Below are 20,910 nucleotides of genomic sequence, written 5' to 3'. Positions count from 1 at the left end.
CTATGCATGAAAACCAAGTTTGGAACTTGGTGGATTTGCCTAAAGGGGCAAGACCTCTTCAATGCAAATGGATTTTCAAGGTCAAGAATGGCATAGAAGGACATGATGATGTCTACAAAGCTAGGCTAGTGGCAAAAGGATTTACCCAAGTCCAAGGTCTTCATTATAATGAAACCTTCGCCCCCGTAGCCATGCTAAGATTCATACGGATTTTGTTAGCGATTGCCGCATTTCATGATTATGAAATATGGCAAATGGATGTCAAAATCGCTTTTCTAAATGGGCATTTAGAAGAGGAGGTGTACATGATACAACCCAAAGGTTTTATCGATCCTAAAAATCCTAACAAAGTATGCAAACTTAAGAGATCCATTTATGGTCTTAAGCAAGCATCTAGATGTTGGAATCATCGATTCGATCATGTGATAAAAGAGAATGGTTTCACTCGAAGTGTTAAGGAACCATGTTTATACATGAAATTCAGTGGAAGCAATGTTGTGTTCCTAATCTTGTATGTCGATGACATACAACTCATTGTAAATGACATTCCAATGTTGTCTTCTGTTAAGAAGTGGTTAGGTAACCATTTCCAAATGAAGGATTTAGGAGAGGCACAACGCATATTAGGTATCCGGATCCATAGAGATAGATCCAAGAGGATATTGGCACTAAGTCAAGAATCTTATGTTGATAAGATTCTTCGACGTTTCAGCATGGACAAATCAAAAAAGGGATTGGTACCTATGGTAACTGGGACGATATTGAGCAAGTCTCAATCACCCTCTGAACGCATGAAGTTGATCCCTTCTGCTTCCGATGTTGGATCAATCATGTACGTCATGATATGCACACGTCCTGATGTCTCGTATGCCTTGAGCATGACGATTAGATATCAAGGAAATCCAGGTGAGAGTCACTGGATAGCCGTCAAGAACATCCATAGAAAATATCATGTAATTAGAGATTTCATTGAAAGAAAGGAAATTGCGATATGTAAGGTTGGGACGGATGAAAACATAGCTAATCCGCTCACCAAGCCTTTATCGCAGGCTAAGCATGATGGACATGTTGCGTCCATGGGACTCAAACGCATGCCAGTTTTATGTTAGATTTTGATATGAAATAAAAGAGTTGTTTTATTTGATCATATGCATAATCACATTTGTCTTTTATTTTTCCATTATTTTGTCATATTCAAATGGGTTGTGGAGACAAGATTGAACCCCATTAAAGTGAACTAAATTGACATAGTAAACGCCCATAGTCACTTGTATGAGGTGACGTCTCGAAGTGACTAGAGTGTGATGCGATTGATGGCAAGTTCAAGTGCCATAGAGTCATATGAGAATGACTAGTCGATCACATAGGCCGACTGTTAGGAACACTTTGTCGGGCCTTATGACCGCTTATAGAGTTCTGGCAAATTTATATAGCCTGGTCGTGGCGAGAGATACTATAGTATTCGAATGAGTCGATTCTTTTGACTAAAGATTGTTCGCCTAAGGTGGCACAGTTTCAGATTAACTTTGATTTATGTTACTACGACCTTCGTAAATGGGGTCAAATGGGCATATTTTGGGTTATGATGGTTGTGGCTAGTTGAAGGGAATGAGTGCGATAGGTATTTTCCACCCCTTGTCAGGGTTACATCAATATCTCAAGGCCACTCGAGGAATAATAATCTGGAAATGCGTGGCCATGCTCGGAAGGTATCTATGGTAGATAATTTCGGTCAATCAGTTATTCTCCAGATCGAGGAAACCACTCTCGATATGATCACTTGCAAGTGCGACCTGAAAGACACCTTGCATTGAGTGGGAGATAGTAATAGGACAAGAGAATTGGTGACGCACACTTATCGAGGACAAGTGGGAGATTGTTGGAATATGTGTCCTCCGACAATAATGCGATCACAACTGTCGATCATGTTGATCACATGTTTAAATCTCATTTTAAGAATACACGTGGGAAGTAATATTTTACTGTCAACTGGTCCACACATATCGGTAATGATTGGCTGACTAGAGTTTGACATTACTGTCGTGCGACGGTGGTGACCAGTTAATCCCCTTAGGTCATACCTAAAGGGTGACACTCTTAATTGTTTATTTAATTGATCGTATGTCGATACGAGTTAATTAAATTGCTTAAAATTAACGGACGATTTCTGAAGTAATATTTACGTGTCTTATTTTAATTTTATTATAATAAGATACGATCTAAGTAATCGAATTGTTTTATTACTTAGATGAAATTATTGTTTACGGAAACAATCGAAATAGAATGAATAAATTGTTATAAATACAGAATGTTGTAGTTTATAATTCGGAAACACTTTTTTCGGTACAAGTAATTATGAATTACTAGGTGATTTTAATAAGTGACATATTTCATTTTTAATTGTTAAAAATACATTTTATAATTATAAGATGTCATACAATATGTCACATGTGACATATTGACAAAATCACAAATAAAATGGACTCATCCATTTTATGTGTGTACCGAAATGGAGGGGGTCTTTTAGAGTTTTTATTGTGTTGTATAATAAGTGGAAAATATAATAATAATAACCTAGACCTAGCCTTGCATGCATAGCTTTATCTTGGGAAGAAATGGAGAGCATGCATTGGGCTTTCCCCCTCCCCCATGTCCGGTTTTTCCCATAAGAAAGAGCAAAACGTTTTTGCTTAATTTTTACTCTTACACTACAATATATACTAGTGTAACATTCATTCAAAAATATCATCAAAACTTATAGAAATATAAGAGAGAAAATACTCCAATTATCCCCTTCTTTTGGCCGAATAAACAAGAGAACAATAACAAGTTTTGGGTCAATTTTTAGTAAAGATTATTATTATTCTAGATCAAGTAATATTAATCTATTAAGAGGTTATCTTGGGTATAAGTCTTTGGGAGGGATTCTAAGCTTGAATCCTTGTTCATCTAATATTAGGAAGCTCAAGAACAAGTGAGTAGGAGAACTGACTTGTGCCCAAAATCCGAAACCATCATAGTAAGGATTGATGATTTCTTTTTTACATCTATTTATGTTTGCATGCATAAGATTTGTAATTATTTTATGACTAAATAATTTCTCACATATATGAATATGTAAATTAATAAGTTTAATGAATAACTAACAGTTGGTACATTTGAGTTCTCCCATTCCTAGCCTCTTGCTAACCGAATATGTCATGACACAAACACTTGCCCCAAGGTCACATAGAGCTTTGTTGATTGTAGTGTCACCAATGGTGCATGGAATGGAGAAACGACCCGGATCCTTGAGTTTTGGAGGTGAACTCCCTTGAAGGATGGGACTACTCACCTTAGTGAAGGCAATAGTCTCAGGCTTCCGGATTGATTTCTTCTTTGTAAGGATGTCCTTCATGTACTTTTCATAGGCCGGAACGTGATTGATCAATTCCGTGAAAGGAATCGAGACTTCTAAATTCTTCACAATTTCCATGAATTTTCCAAGTTGGTCATCAAACTTAGGCTTAGCTTGACGACTCGGGAATGGAAGTCTAATCATAATGGGCTCCTTCTCTTTAGCCTTTTCTTCACTTTTCTTTGAAACTTCTTGATTGGTGAGTTCTTCTTCCCTAGAGTTTTGCACAACTCTTTCCTTGTCACTAGCTTCCATAACTTCATCCTCAACTTGCTTCTTTGGTCCTTCATATCTCGTACCACTCCTCAAGTGAATGGCACTAACCGTTTCATGTCTTGGGAGATTACTTTGAGGTGGTAATTGCCCTTTTTGTCTTTGAGAGTTTGAAGATGCTAGTTGGGTCATTTGAGTTTCCAAATTTTTTGTGTGGGCTAGGATGTTGTTGATGGTGATGTCTTTTGCTTGGCTATCTTTTTGCATTTGAGTGAAAAATTCTTGTTGATTTTTCTGCATTTGGAGGACCGCTTTTTGAACATCAAAACCTTGGTCATTTTGTTGATTGTATGGAGTTTGATTTTGATAACTTTGGTTTTGGTTGTAAAAGGGTCTTTGATTTTGGTTTCTCATGGGAGGTGGGGTGTATGTTGGTTGAGGGTTTTGAACATTTTGGCTTTTGTATGAGAGATTTGGGTAGAATTTGGTGTTTTCATTGTAATAGTTGGAATAAGGAGTACCACTTTTGTATGCTTGAAAAGCATTCACTTGCTCATTTATTCCCCTACATTCACTTTGGTCATGTCCCAAAGTTCCACAATTCTCACATATCCCACTTGGGATTGATGAAGATGCCACCATGGCATTAACATGATGCTTTGGTGATTTTGAGGCTTCTTCAAGCTTAGCCATAGCCTTCTCAAACTTCAAGTTGATGATATCAATATGAGCACTAAGTTGAGCACCCAATTGAGTAATAGAGTCCACTTCATGCTTTCCTCCTCTAGTAGCCTTGCGAGGTCTACTATATTGTGAATTATGGACCGCCATTTCCTCAATCTTGTTCCAAGTTTGATTATCGTCAACTTCGTTGAACATGCCATTTGATCCCATGTTGAGAATATTTCTTGAGTCTTCAAAAAGACCATTCCAAAATTATTGTACCAAGAATCACTCGCTATGTCCATGATGAGGACATGGCCGACAAATTCCTTTGAATTGCTCCCAAGCTTCATACAAAGATTCTTCATCCCTTTGCTTAAAACCCGTAATTTGAGCTCTTATCATGTTAGTCTTTTCCGGAGGGTAGAATTTTTTGTAGAAAGCTAGAGCCAATTTCTTCCAATAGTCAATTCCAAGAGTTGCCTTATCAAGGCTTTTCAACCATTGTTTCGCTGTGCCAATTAGAGAAAAAGGAAATAAGACCCATCAAATTTGGTCTTGAGCCACTCCGGTTTGTGAAATCGCATCACAATAGTCACAAAAAGTTTCCATGTGGGAATTAAGGTCTTCACTAGGCATCCCCCCAAATTGGCTTCCTTTGACTAATTGGATAAATGCGGATTTTGAAATGAAATTTCCGGTTAAGTGTTGTGGTGTGGGAGTACCATTGGGTAGGTTCTCCTCGGTTGGAACGGAATGTGATTAAAACTTAGGCATTGTGGGTTGATTGTGTAATTGATTTTGTGTTGGGTTCTCCACACCTTCTCTTGCAAAAGGACTGATGAACTCAATAGTGTTTGGTTGAATATCTACAACCTCACCAATACCTCTCAAAGTATTTCTAGCAAGTCTTCTATTGGTTGTCAAAGTCCTTTCAATTTCGTGATCAATGGGTAACAAGTTACCTTGTGATCTTCTAGACATGCAAAATATCAAACAACTCGAAAACAATTAGAACAAACCTTGAGGAGTTTTACCCCCCCAAGGCAAAGAAAGACACAACTAATAACAATCAAAGAAAATCAAATCAAGTTAACACCGTCCCCGGCAACGACGCCATTCTTGGTCGGTCCGCTTTGAGCTTAGATTTTGGTTACTTGTCGTTAGGAGCACCTAGACCAAAACAATATTTATAACTTCACAAACAACTCTACTACTAGTAAAGAGGCAAGTAAAGGTCGGATCCCAAGGGATGGGTATTGATGTAGGATTTTCGATTGCAAGTAGTGGTGTCTAGAGGTGTCACAATTTGGGTTGAGATAAGAAGATCACTAAACTAAATAACAATAAAAGTAAACAAGCAAGATGACTAAAATGAGATGTAAACAATTGATTAAAAGCATTAGGGTGTCATGGGTTCATAGGGGATTCATGGGAATTGATCATACAAACATATTCTCAAATTATAAGCAAGCAATTATTGTTGTGATAGGATCGAGTTGGTTTATATCTTACAATCCTAGGAAGGTTTGGGTCTCGGAGCCGAATCGATTAGATTGTACAACACCTACAAGTCGACTTAATCTTCCCTACTCAACTATATGCATGGTCTAATGAGACTCGAGTTGGTTTATGTCTTACAAGTCTCATTGAAAAGGTAAGTGATGGGTAAAAAAAATGCAAGGATTCAGAGGCTCGCATTTCATCAAACATAACATGTGCATAAGTTGAGATCACAACAAGCAAGCAAACAAATTATGTGAACATATTAAATTAAGCATGAATCATCCCCCATGTTGGTTTCCCCTAATTACCCATTAACCCTAATTAAGGAAACTACTCACTCATTATCAAGTTTAACATGTTAACAAGGTTGTCAATCATATTAACAAAGCAAAACATGATGAATAAATGAAGATGATTAACAATAATTAAAAAGAAATTAAGAGAATTATACCTAATGATGATTCCAAAATTATAATGCAAAGAATAATAGAAGTACTTGATGATTGATGGAAGGTTGTCAATCTCTCAATAAACCCAAATAATCTTCAATTACCCAAAATAAAAGATGAACAATAGAGAAATTATGGAAATGAGATTTGTATTAATATTTGATTAGAAGTTGATTACAAGATTAAAGAGAGATTAGAATAATATAAACTACACTAAAGATTGATAAGAAGAACATGATAATCTAATTAGACTAATGGGTTATTTATAGTGGGGATTAGGTGCACAAAATAGGGTTACTAAGGGCTTAAATGACGATTAAGTCCTTGAGGAATCGCTCCTCTCAAGAAAAGATGCGGGTCTCATTTTAGCTAGTCTTCCAAAAATATGCGTATCTCAAATGAAGAAAGAAGAGGATGTGTTTCTCTGGAGTACAATCCGAGCGTCCCAGGGTCGGGACGGGCAGATTGGGGAGCTTTTGGACGAGCGGCCTGGTGGTAAGGACGAGCGTCCTGGGGAGCTGCTGGACGGGGGTCCCGATGGTTGAGACGCTCGGATCTTGGCTCAGTTTCCTTTTCTTCTTTCCTTCTTTTCTTCTTCCAACGATCCTTTGGGATTTTGTCGGGGATGCAAGGATCTTCTTCATCATTGCCCATCTACTACATTATGTACAAAGGCCTTCTAGTCTTGTCTTCTCTTTGATGCTTGGTCATTAGATTCGATCAATTTAGCTCTATTTTGCCATGAAAATGCAAGGTTTGCACTCCTCTCCTACCAAGGAAACAAAACCACAAAGAATATGCAAAACAAAGGACTAAAGATAGTAAATGACCCAAATATGTACTAAAAAGCATAGGAATGAGGCTAATTCGGGGACTAAATATGCTCAAATATTGATCACATCAAATATCCCCAAACCGAACCTTTGCTCGTCCCGAGTAAAGAGGTGACAAAACTAGGACCCTTATTTAAACTATCCTAATAATATATCCGATATGAGACAATTAGCGGGTCTCACTCCGCCCCTTTAACTCACAACAAGACAACCATTAGGTAAGATGCCTTCTTGCAAGGCAAGGTGGGTCTTGCCAAAATGGCGACACATCCAATCATTAAAGCACGCAAAATCAAGTAATGGATGCATCTACAAAAAGAATATCCACTTCCTCATCTAAGTGGCAGAAATTATCTAAAGGGGAAGCAATTCAAGGGTATACACTCCTTCATAGATATGGTTTCTTAAAACTACGAAGCCTAGAAGGATAACAATAAATCACCTCCAAGTTGTGTCAATCTAGGGTACTTTCGTCCTCAATCGTTAAATGCTTTCGTCAAGAGTAGACTCCCTATGGTGTTAAAAACACTGGAGGATCGCCGAATTCTCCTTCTTGCCTAGACAAGAAGAAGGGTCGTCCCCTCTCTACCATGCACAAAAGTGGATACGATGGAAAATGGATCAATAGATTTGAGTTTCATATGGGAGTTTGCTTTTGTTGTTGTTTTTTCCTCCCAATTTCTTGTGGCATAAAACGTTTGAGAACACTTTCTTTATGCCATTTCTTTTGATGTTTGACATTTCAATACTTGACAATTTCAACTTTTCTTTGCATTTCTTTTTGAACATTTTCAAAGTCACCCCATTTGTAGTGAGGGTGCTTGTATTTGAAGCATAGGAGTTTTCATTTTTGTTACTCCTCTTTTCTTTTTGATGCAATTGCAAACTTTTTTCATTTTCATTTCAATTATTGAACTTAAATTTGAACAATTTTTGTGCCCATTCCCTTTTTTGATGACAAAATTGTGGTAGAACATGGATGATGGATGGTTGCATGGTTTCAAGGGTCACCTTGGAATAAACGGTAGCCAAGGAGTTATCACACCACAAGGTACTCTTGACTAGGCCTTAATCCATGGGTCAAAGGATACTAGCATGACACATCCTAGAGTGTTTTACAAGTATTCTAACAAGCAAAGTCTTAAAAAGAAAAAGCATCTACTAGGACCTATATACACTTGTCAAGCTTCCCAAATAGATGGTTTCCCAAAAATTTTCCTAAATGCAACTATATGCCATGATGTAACTAACATTTATACATCCTAATGCATATGCTTCTGCCAACTAATATGCCGAATAATCTAAATGCAATCCTAAATTCACATTGTTTATACCGCATCAATCAAAATAAAGCCACATAGTCATTAACATAAAGAGGAAAAAGGAGATTGGAAAGATCATACCATGCGGTCTTCAATATCCTCATGTCTCGGATGTGGCGTACTCAATCAATGTGAACAAGGATGAACAAACACAATATATACAAAACAACATATACAAATCTACACTACAAAGGAAATGAACTTGTTTTTGGATTTTCAATTTTTCAATTTTTTGGATTTTTCGAAATTTTTGATTTTTTTTTTTTGATTTTTTTTTTTTTTTTTGAGGAAAAAAGCCAAAGGCCTATTTCATTAACGATAAGTCAAAGAGAACAGCTGAGTTCGCAGTCGGCGGTAGATTATCTGACCATTCCACACGACCAAACTCATTAGCCAAGGTATGAGCTAGCGCATGAGCAACCGTATTGTTTTTCCTACTGGTATACGACCAAACTACTAAAGAAAACAACGAACATAAATTTAAGATATCGTCTAACACTAAATGAAATAAACTTCTGCCGTGCTTGTGATTCCGAAGCGCGTCGATGACTTGCAAACAATCACTTTCGACCACCAACTTATCTTGTCCCTTCCTTCTCGCCTCCTTTAGCCCTTCAAGAATTGCCACCGCTTCCGCCATATGAGGTTCCAACATTTGAGCCTGCAAAATAGATAAACCCCATTCGACTCTTCCTCCATTGCTGCGACACACCATGCCCAAGCCAACCCCTACTCCAGTTAAGATCCCCGCGTCAACATTGAGCTTGACCATCCCCTCCTCTACATCCTGCCACCCCTGCTTATCCCCATTCCCCACACCCGCGGACTCCTTTACTTCCAGTCTGCTCTCCTTGCCCCCGAATCCTCCACTCGCTATTTCCTCCACCACATCACAAACTCGTTGCAGCACTCTCCTCGGGTTCACCTCCTTTCCTTCGAACAGGGCCTTATTTCGACATTCCCAAATTGCCCAACATCCCACCATGAACTTCCCATGTTCCATGCCCCCCATCTCCCTCCACCTCGCCTCTATCCAATCCCGCAGTCTTCCTCCATCCTCCTCCTCCTCCCTAAGCAAACTCAAACCCTCCCAAACCCGGTTAGCAACCCAACAATCTCTAAATAAATGGAGACTCGACTCAAAACAAGAATTACATAATGGACATAAAAAGTTCTCACCTCTAACTCGGGAAGCAATGTTCGCGCCTGTAGCTAGGGCCTCGCTGCACAGTTGCCAAAAGAATAGTCTGATTCGGGGCCACACCGGGACTTTCCATAAGCGATTCCAAAGCCATTTCTCCCTCTCCCATTCCGACATATCCCCATAATCAACAGACAATCTGGCACCGACAAGCAATTTGTAGGCCGTCTTTACCGTGTACACTCCATCTCGTTCAGGCTCCCAGAACCACAGGTCACGCGTTCTAGTATCCCCAAGTCTGATATTCCATATACGCTCTCTCTCGAAGGGAAGAAAAGTCGCATTCACAAGCTCCAGATTCCAGCTCCTACCATCGACATTTAGCAACTCCGACACTCTCATCTCTTCACGACCTTGTTGGCAAGGTGAAAGAACTCTCCCAGATTGCGTGCCCAAAATCCAAGCATCTCTCCAAACACTAGTCTCCACCCCATCCCCTATGCGTCGTCGGAGCCCACACTCCATAACTTTCCTAGCCTCAAGCAAACCTCGCCATGTGTAACTGGGGTTGTGTCCCAGGTCAGCCGTGAGAATAGAGCCATCAGGGTAGTACTTTGCTCTCATCATGCGCGCCCACAAGCACTCAGGGTCCGTAACTAATCGCCACACTTGTTTCCCTAATAGCGCGAGATTAAAGGACATAAAGTCCCGAAAACCCATACCTCCCATGCACTTTGGCTGGCATAATTTTCTCCATGCTACCCACGAAATACCTCTCTTCCCCTCCTCATGATTCCACCAGAACCGAGACACAATAGATCTAAGCTCGTCGCAAAAGTTCGCCGGGAGTTTAAAAACACTCATCACATAGGTAGGGAGTGAATTGGCCACCGCCTTTATGAGAACCTCCTTACCCGCTCTAGACAACAATTTCCCGCGCCAACCATTTAATCTTTTGCTAAGCTTATCACGAATTATGTCGGTCAATCCCTTCTTCGACCTGCCCACGACCGTAGGTAACCCCAAATATTTCGACTGCTCCTCTACCTCAACAAAGCCCAATCTAGTCGCAAGATTACTCCTCTTTGTCAACGGTACCCCTTTGCTAAAGGAAATTGTAGTCTTGTCGAGGTTTACCAGCTGACCCGAGGAATATTCATAGCGTCTCAACACATCTTTGATCACGTCTGCCTCCGTCTCCGTTGCTTTCGCAAAAAAGATACTGTCATCTGCGAACAAAAGATGCGAGACCACGGGCGCTCCTGGCGAAATCTTAACTCCGTGTAGCTGTCTATCCTCCACGGCTCTTGTCATTAGATTTGATAATGCTTCCGCACATAGGATAAATAAATAGGGCGATAACGGGTCCCCTTGCCTTAAGCCTCGAGATGGCCTGAATTCTCGTGAAGGAGTGCCATTAATAAGGACAGCGAAGGATACCGTCTGAACACACTCCATTACCCTGTTAATCCAAGCACTATCAAATCCCATAACAGTGAGGATCCGCTGCAAGAACGGCCATTCGACTCGATCATACGCCTTTGCCATATCAAGTTTGATAGCCATGTGGCCCTCAGTGGATTTCGAATTTTTCATATAATGAAAAATTTCGAAGGCAACCAACACATTATCAGAGATAATTCTCCCCGGAGTAAAGGCACTTTGGTTAACAGATACAATATCTCCCAGGAAAGATTTTAATCTGTTGGCGAGCACTTTGGAGACCAGCTTGTAGGCCACATTGCAGAGGCTTATTGGTCTAAAATCCCGAATTTTGTCTGGTGCTTTCTTTTTCGGGATAAGGACAATATTAGTTTTATTAATATCTCGCGGCGATCTTTCTCCTCTCAAAATAGCAAGAACAGTAGCGATAACTTCTGACCCAACAATGTCCCAGTAAGTTTGGTAGAAGAGTCCATTCATTCCATCAGGTCCCGGGGCTTTTAAGGGATGCATTTGATGTAACGCCTCTATAACTTCTTCCTCCCCATATTCACGGCTCAACCCCATATTCATATCAGCAGATACACGGCCTTCTAATCCAACTAACACATCGTCGAAATCCACCGGGTTCGAAGATGTGAACAGCTCCTCGAAGTAATTGTTGGCCACCCTCGAAACCGCCTCATCACCCGCATGAACCGTGCCATCATCACCCACAAGGCTAGCAATAAAGTTCTTTCTTCGTCTGTCCCCTGCTCTGGAATGAAAGAAGGAGGTATTTCTATCTCCCTCTTTGAGCCACAACGCCCTCGAACGCTGACGCCAATATTGCTCTTCCTTTTTTCGCAACCCAGCAAGCTCCGCTACCAATTTCTTCCTTGCCCTCACATTGGCCTCACTACGGTCCCCTTCATTTAGCTGGCCTAATCGCTTCATTTTCTTTTCCATGTCCTTCCTAATACGATTGATATTCGTCTTCTTCCAGGCTCTTAACTCACTAGCACAAGCCTGCAACATCGTCACCAAATCCCCTCTCCCTCTATAATAGCCCCTCTCGACAGCCTCCCCACACCCCTCCTCCTCCGTCCAAAATTGCTCGAACCGGAATTGGCGCCTCCTCACCCCCTCCATCTCTCTCCTATTGAGGACTAGCTTTATAGGAGAATGGTCAGACCATTCTCTTTCGAGGTAGAACAGCCGCGCAAAAGGGAAAAGATCAAGCCATGAACCCGTACACATCGCCCTATCGATCATGCTTTGCCTGTTGGCATCTCCTACTTGTCCATTATCAAAAGAGAAATTATATCCCTCCCATGCCACATCCCGAAGACCACAATCATCAACCGCTGCTTGGAAGTTGTTCATCTGCCTTTGGGGTCTGCTGCCCCCCTTCATCTCCGTTGAAAACAAGATTTCATTGAAATCTCCAATACAAACCCACGGCAGAGCTGATTGCCTGCTAAGAACTCGTAGTAATTCCCAGGATAAGTGTCTATCAGAGACCGCTGGCCAGCCATAAAACCCCGTCAATCTCCATTCACCCTGCTCCCCTTTGATAACGAAATCCATATAATGTACCGACGCAGATAGAAAAGTACAATCAATCTCCTTCCTCCACATCATAGCTAGCCCTCCCGACCTTCCCGCACTATCCACTTCCATTCCATAGAAACCATCAATCTTCTCTCTCACCCTCCTCATCTCACGACCACTAAGTTTCGTTTCGCATAGAAACAAAATGGCCGGGGCCTCCCTCCGGATAAGATCTCGGAGGGCAATAACTGTATCGGGGTTGCCCAAGCCCCGACAGTTGAGACTTAAAATATTCATTGGGCCCGGCGGGGTTGATCACCATCAACCTCCGCCTCAGGTATTAAGACGACCCCGTCTGAAATAGACTTGATCCTCTTCGAACTCTCAACAAACAAATCAGCCTCCCTTCCTCTCTTGTTTTGATTTTCCTCCAAAATTTCCCTTCCCTGAACAGTCCTTTCCCGCCCCTTCACCTCTTCCCTTGGCACCCTAACCCATTTCCTGCCTGAATATGACGAACCCTCCCTAAGGCCCCCTGTCGTTGCCCTAAGAACCTCACCATCATGACTGTCCTCCTTCTCCCCCAAAGGTAGATCACCCATATCCCCATCACGCATACCCTCCCCATACACAGGTCCTACTTTCTCCCCCACCGCGTCTCTCATATCCCCACCACCCTCTCTCCCCCCCTCAGCGACCTTCTGAAGCCCAGCCATCCTGCTCAAATTCGGACAGTCTTCCCCCACATTACCCCTTCCTCCCACTGTCTCCACGTTGCACCCCGCCCCTTAGTTGCAGCTCTTCAAGGAACCTGTTGGGACTGCACCTTCACTCTTCTTACTGCGAAAGTTCAGCGCAATAGCTTGTAATTTCTCAATCATAAGCGATATATCCTCCCCACGAGCTTCTTCATCCACAGCATCAAAACTAGCTTTGAGATTTCGAGCCGCTTTCCCCGAGCACTCCTTCACAGTTTTAATAACCTTCCAAGGGGAAGCACGCAACCAGTCTCCAAACTTCAATTCTTCCTCTTCATACGGCCCCTCCTCACAGTCTTTCTCACCATGGCCAATAAGACCGCAGCCATAGCAATAAATTGGGAGTCTTTCATATTTGACGTTGAATTCCGTGACCAATCCCTCCCTCATTCGAATAGGTACCACGGCTTTAAGGGGGGCACGCACATCATGTAAGTATCGAATTCGAATAGCTCTATCGATTTCGACGTTAGGTCCCGTTTCCACACTAATAAATTTCCCTAAGCAGTTCCCAATTCTTTCAGCATTCGCCACACTCCGACGTCCCGAAATAGGAAGATCATAAACCCTAGCCCAGATTGGAACGTGAAATAGCGGAACATCTGTAATCTTACCTGACTGATTTGGTTCGTTGAAGCACCAAACGAACCTATCGAAATGCCATGGTTGTCCTTCCAAAACCCTAGCCTTGTCACGCTCCGACCCAAATCGAAATATGAAGGTTTTTTCTCGAGCATCAACTACGTTCCCTAACAATGGTGTCGAGAGATTCCACAATTTCGTCATCGAATCGATAGCCGCCTTGATATTGATTGCCCTAGACGCCCAGATTTTACCCACCAGCATTGTCTCATTCTTCTTGACCCCTTCCCCTCCTTCATCATCCCAATCAAGAGCCAGACTATCGTCCCCCACCGTCGAACCCATGATCTCTTTTCCTGCCCGGTGATGACCCCATGCCGAACTATTCATTGACACCTGCAAAGAAAGACAAAAGCCAAACAGAAAAACGAACTAAAACCAAGCCCCTGCTCACGATCGAGATCGTGAGAAGAGCCCCGAGAAAGAGGATGAACCAAGACAAATGGACAGAGAAACCCTAGGAGACTCTAGACTCTAGAACGAATTTTATTGTTTTCCTAATTGGCTTTTGGTTTGATTTTTTTTTTTTGATTTTGAATAAAAGTCAGGTTAGAAATTATGCAATGAATATGCATGATTTCTAAACTAAATGCAAACTATACTAAGCTACAATACATGATGCATGTGTTTTTGTTATGGCGGAGAGCATAATTTAAATTAGCTCCCAATGCATATGCATGGACTTCTCCAAACCAAAATAAACATTATTTCTAATGTCATGAATTTTGGTGGAGTTTATGCACATGGAATGCAATGCATGAAACTAAAGATTGTCATTTTGGATTTTACAAGTTGGGAACAAAGATAAAGAACACCTTAATGAAGCCAAGGTGTTAGTCCTCCAATGTTGCAAGGACTCCACAAAATAAATGATCAAGATAAAATAAAAACAAGAGAAGTAGACAAACTATAAGGGAGGTGTAAGAATGTAGGAGCCTCCAAAGTTTGCTAATCCTCACCCATTGTATCATCATCATCATCATCATCATCTCTTGAGGCATCATCGACCTCCATATATGTGGAATCATGTCCACTCTCACTTTCACTTGCTTGTTCTTCCTCACTTTCCTCTTCCTCTTCTTGAGCTTCTTCTTCTTCAACCTCTTCTTCTTCTTCTTCTTGGTCACCACCCTCTTCAACAACCATCTCCTCTCCACCCGGTCTACTACCATTAGGAACGCTAGGAAAGAATACTTCCCTATCTGCCCAACTAGGCAAAGGACAAGACGGATCAAGAAGTCCTTGCCTAGCTAGATGTAGGAGGGGCGGATATTGGGCCTTGTAAGCATCCACTCTATCATTGTAAGTTTGCTTGTGCATTTCCCTCATGAGTAGTGTCAAGTAATCATTTCCCACTTCTACATCCTTGGGTTTGAACTCGTGGTATTCAAATGGGTAAGGTGGGGTGATAATGGAGGAGGTGGGGTGATAATGATCTATCCTAGCCGCGCTCGCTCATCTCCAAACTAGCCAAGACCAAGTAAATAATCGCCTCAACTCGATCGAGGGCTGAATTGTTGTTGTAGAAACTAGGTTGCCTCGTGCAGAAAATGAAATACTTCATGATTTTGTGGATGACTTCGCGAATGAAAATCCTCCACCTTTTGTGGGAGCACAAGAGGTCAACCCTCCCATAGATCCGACTGCAGCTGAGAAACGACTTCAATACTTGGAGGAACAACTGATGTATCTCAAAGGGGATGATATCTATAGGGAAAACAATCGCAAGTATGAGGCCGTGAGTTCCAAATTGTCAACCAACTTCAACATGATGGATATCCCGAAATTCAAGGGGCATGAAAACCCTTTGAACCACATCTGTGCTTTCAAGGATTACATGTCTATCAAAGGAATTAAACCCGAGATGTTCTTAAGGATCTTTCTTTCATCTCTTGACACCATCCCGAAACAATGGTTTTATTCTCTAGAGCACAAGAAGATTTCCACCTGGGATGATGCCGCGATCGAGTTTGCTAAGCAATATGCGGATAATGCTGAGATCCAAGTCAATATGCGCACCTTAGAGGTTCCTACCCAAAACGATAAAGAAGGCTTCACCGACTTCCTAAGTAGGTGGAGGAAGACTAGAACCCAACTTGTCGAGCGTCCAGATGAAGCTACCCTCGTGGAAAAATTCGTGGACAATTTAAACCCCATTTACGCAAATCATTTGAGATACCAAAACATTAAGACCTTCAAGGATTTAACTGTACTAGGGACAAGGATTGAAGATGACATCCGTAAAGGACTCTTGTCCAAAACGGTAGGTCATGGATATCAAGGTTCAACAAGTCGTTCTTACGGCTCTACTAGCAAGACTGATGAGGTTAACCTCCTCGAACCATCAAAGAAGAGTATCCCACAAAGAAAGTTGACAAATATTGGGGATACTTACTCCAATGCTCTGAAGAGATTGATGAAACAGGGTAAGCTTCAACCCATAGGCCCTACACCTGAACCAGAAAAGAAATCCAAGTCCTGGGACGAGAATTTATACTGCAGATATTGTAGAGGTAAGGGACACGATACAGAAAAATGTTACAAGCTAAAACATGTACTTCAAGACATGATTGAAGACGGTCGCCTACCAATACCGCCTGGAGGCAAGACTAACAACACTCAGAATCCTCTTGGAGTTCTAATGATTACAAGTGACGAATCTACCTTAGATTGCTCACATCTTATTTCCCCAAAAGAGGTGGTAATCAATGGGATATGGACAGATAGTGAGGAAGATGTCTACCTCCAGGATCTTCCCTTAATCAAAGAAGCCGAACGCGTCATGGATGAAATCATTGCCACGCTAGGCACAGAAACCAGCTCGAATCAACAGAAAGGATGGAGAAAGTCGATCAAGTGGACAAACAACCAAGGAAGACTCTTCAAGCTCACCACTGGAGAAGGAGAGATGTTCAAAGGAGAACCAGAAGATGATGAATTCGAGTCAGAGTCAGAGTCGGAGTCAGAGTCGGAGTCTAGAGATGTTCCTAGAGAGTCTCCTCCTGTCGTCACTCCCACTCCCCTTGTTTCTCCTAGCTTAGCATCAAATAGTAACAGTAGTTCGGGAAATGACCCAACAGCTGTCCCTTTACCGCCATTGACTACCGAACAGATGGCTTCTTTATTTCAACTTTTCTCAAATTTTAATATGAATAAATCAGGATCTGCTTACTCTTTGTGTTATTGTGAATGCAATTCTGTCTACGATGATAATGAGGATGACCCAGACCCAGAATCAATCGAAATACCTCCCTACATAGCCAAAGAAATACTACAAGAGGGGAAAGGGGGACCTGTTATAGAAAAAACCGAACCCATCAATGTAGGAACCGAACTAGAGCCCCAAGAACTTAGAATAGGGACGACCTTGAGCCCCGCCGAGAGGGCCAGTTTTATAGACCTCTTACACGAGTTCAAGGACGTTTTTGCTTGGTCCTACAAAGACATGGCAGGGATCGACAGGGATATCGCAGAGCACATAATCCCAATCAAACCAGGTTTCAAGCCCGTAAAACAGAAGCGTCGTCGAATGAGCACATAATGGGCTCTTAAGGTCAAAGAAGAAGTCGATAAGCAGTTCAAAGCCGGGTTCATCAAAGTTTTCGAGTATTCAGACTGGGTAGCCAACATAGTACCCGTACCCAAAAAGGATGGGAGAATCCGTGTTTGTCTTGATTTCAGAGACTTAAACAAAGCAAGTCCCAAAGATGACTTTCCTCTACCACATATCGACATATTGGTGGATAATACGGCGGATCACGCGTTGCTATCCTTCATAGACGGATATGCAGGGTATAACCAAATCAATTTGGCCATAGAAGATATGCACAAGACCTCCTTCGTAACTCAATGAGGTACCTATTGCTACACGGTTATGCCGTTTAGGTTAATCAATGCCAGAGCTACATATCAACGCACCGCAACTACACTCTTAGATGACATGGTGCATAAAAAAGTTGAGGTATACGTAGATGACATGATTGTCAAGTCGAAGGACAGAGAGGGGCACATTGCGAGCCTTCGCAAATTCTTCTCCAGATTACGAAAGTACAACATGAGGCTCAATCCTCAGAAGTATGCATTTGGGGTAAAATCCGGCAAACTCCTGGGATATGTCGTCAGCCAACGAGGTAAAGAAATAAACCCTTCCACGAACAAAGCTCTAATCGAAATGCCGCAACCTCAAACAGAGAAGAAAGTTAGAGGATTCTTGGTTAAGGTGCAGTACATAAGTCGATTCATATCAAAACTCACCGTGATCTGTGAACCTATCTTCGAGAAGCTAAAGAAAACGGATCACACCATGTGGGATGATGACTGTCAAAAGGCATTCGACCGAATCAAGGAGATACTAGCCAAACCACTTGTGCTCATGCCACCCCAACGAGATCAATCTCTTGGTCTATATCTCACGGTAACTGAAACATCCATGGGAGCTATGCTAGCTCAAATGGTAGGAAAAGAAGAAAGGGTTATCTACTACCTTGGTAATAAGTTCTTGGAGTATGAGTGCAAATACACACCACTCGAGAAGACATGCCCCGCTCTTATGTAGGCAACGAAGAAGCTACACCATTACATGCTTAGCTACTCCATCAAAATATACTCCAAAATGGATCCTGTCAAATACCTCTTCGAGAAACCCGTCCTCAACGGACGCCTAGCAAGATGGACTTTGATGCTCTCAGAGTTCGATCTCAAGTATGTACCTATGAAAGTTATAAAAGGGCGCGCGCGCCGTTACCGAGTTTTTCACAGAAAATCCCATCAATGATGCGCAAACAATAGACACCTGGTCGTTTCCGGAAGAGGATATACTCCAACCAGATGTAGACTCCTGGGACCTCTATTTTGAGGGAGCATCGAACTTAATAGGATTCGGAATAGGAGTGTTGCTCATTTCTCCTGAAGGCGAGCATACACCACTCTCTGTCAAACTCGACTTCGAGGTGACAAATAATGCTGCAGAATATGAGGCTTGCCTCATTAGACTACAAGCAGCAGTAGGTTTAGGCATCAAGAATCTTCGGGTACATGGAGATTCATCTTTGATCATCAACCAAATTACGGGATCTTGGAAAATTCGAAGTGAAAGCCTAGCACCATATCAAGCCAGGATAGACCTAGTTGTCCAATTCTTCGATCAAGTAACCTACCTACACCTACCTCGAGAAGAGAATCAATTTGCAGATGCTCTTGTAAAACATGCATCTCTGATTAATATGCCGAATAATATGGTAGAAATGTCTTTATGTATCGAACGACGGTCAGAACCGGCTTATGTGCACCAAATTACAGATGAAGAAGAAAACCCAGAGGAACCTTGGTTCCAAGCGATCTTGAACTTCAAACTCAACGGCACTTATCCACCGGATATGGATAAGAGGGGACAACGTGCTATACGCCTACTAGCTTCCCAATACGTCCTCATACAAGGGGAATTATATAAAAGAAGGCCTCTTGACGTAATCCTGTGTTGCCTTGATCATTCACAGGCACAGAAGGTGATGGAAGAAGTCCATGATGAAGAATGTAGCCCGCACATGAGTGGACCAATGATGGCAAAGAAAATATTGCGTTTGGCGTATTATTGGACCACAATGGAATCCGATTGAATCAATTATGTCAGACATTGTCATAACTGCCAAATCTTCGGGAATGTGTAACATGTCCCTCCTTCATTACTCTACACCATGACATCTCCTTGGCCATTTTATGCTTGGGGAATCGACATCATCGGAAAGATCACCCCAGCCGGAACAAGAGGTCACTGTTTCATTTTGGTGGCTATCGACTATTTCACCAAATGGGTAGAAGCGGCTTCTTATACTAGTCTCACAGCAAAGAAAGTGGCAAAACTCATACAAACATTTATCATCTGTCGATACGGTTGCCCACATGAGATCATCAGTGACAATGGATCTCATTTCCAAGCTGAGACCGAGCAATTGCTAGCCAAGTATAAAATCAAGCATCACCATTCCTCGCCATATAGACCGCAAACTAATGGTGCAGTAGAAGCAGCAAACAAAGACGTTGTCACAATCCTCAAGAAGATGATTGATAACTATCGAGATTGGCCAAGCAAGATACCATTTGCCTTATGGGGATATCGCACATCTGTTAGGACGCCCACTGGGGCCACCCCTTTCTATTTGACCTACGGCATGGAAGTCGTGCAACCAGTCGAGCTCGAAATACCATCCTTGCGTATTTTACTCCAAAGTCAAATCCCAGAAGCCGATTGGAAGAGGGATAGATATGAAGAACTCATCCTCCTGGATGAACGTAGATTGCGCGCGTTGTATAATGTGCAAACATATCAGGCACGTATCAAACGAGCCTTCAACAAAAGGGTTAAGCCAAGGAACATCAAAGAAGGAGACTTGGTTCTCAAATCAGTTAGAGCTATTTTACCTGTCGATCCGCGAGGAAAGTTTAAACCCAACTAGGCCGGACCGTTTCTGGTCAAATCCATACTCCCGGGGGGTGCAGTTAGGATCACAGACTTAGATGGGAATGAATTTTCCAACCCAACAAACCTCGACCAACTAAAACGTTACTATGCCAAGAATAAAAACAGAACGCGCCTCGCGTAACCTCACGTGTCGCTCATGTGGCACGGAATATAAACGGCCCCTGGCCAGCTGAAATAAGCTAATGTCACATTACTCTTGCATTTTGACAAATCGTCATCCTCATATCATCAAATAAACTGAATTGTGCTTTAAGAGTAAGTAAAAGCTCATGCTTATTTTCTAGTTCATTATAAGCTCTTGCTTAGAACAATTATTCTTTTACATTTACTTGAACTACGCGCAAGGGTTTGATTTCATTTTTAAAATGAATACGTAGGCAATCCTTCACAGGATACAACCCATTATTTTTTAAATGTAAATAGAAGGACATTTGCATATGCATTTGGAATTCGACAAGAATAATAAAAGAAAAATAACAACGGTCTCATAACCAATTAACCTTTTAATTTCATTTCTTTCCAGTATAATAAT

The 20,910-nt window shown here is 41.8% G+C and overlaps 1 protein-coding gene and 1 non-coding gene across 2 annotated transcripts; one reads left to right on the top strand and one right to left on the bottom strand.

The window, feature by feature from the left end:
• The first annotated feature begins 4,570 nt into the window (after positions 1–4,570).
• LOC141624822 (small nucleolar RNA R71) lies at positions 4,571–4,678 on the top strand. Its single transcript, XR_012534626.1, has one exon. It is a non-coding gene; the product is annotated as a small nucleolar RNA R71 (small nucleolar RNA).
• Positions 4,679–8,687: 4,009 nt separating this feature from the next.
• LOC141619219 (uncharacterized) lies at positions 8,688–13,216 on the bottom strand. The gene is made up of 2 exons (XM_074436249.1): positions 12,820–13,216; positions 8,688–12,748 (listed from the first exon to the last, which is right to left on the bottom strand). The coding sequence occupies exons 1-2, from the start codon at positions 13,214–13,216 to the stop codon at positions 8,688–8,690; spliced, it is 4,458 nt and encodes a 1,485-aa protein (XP_074292350.1).
• Positions 13,217–20,910: the final 7,694 nt, after the last annotated feature.

This window comes from Silene latifolia, chromosome X, assembly GCF_048544455.1.
Source record: "Silene latifolia isolate original U9 population chromosome X, ASM4854445v1, whole genome shotgun sequence".
NCBI lineage: Eukaryota > Viridiplantae > Streptophyta > Magnoliopsida > Caryophyllales > Caryophyllaceae > Silene > Silene latifolia.
Note: the sequence above shows the minus strand (reverse complement) of the source record. Positions and strands in the feature narration are given on the sequence as shown.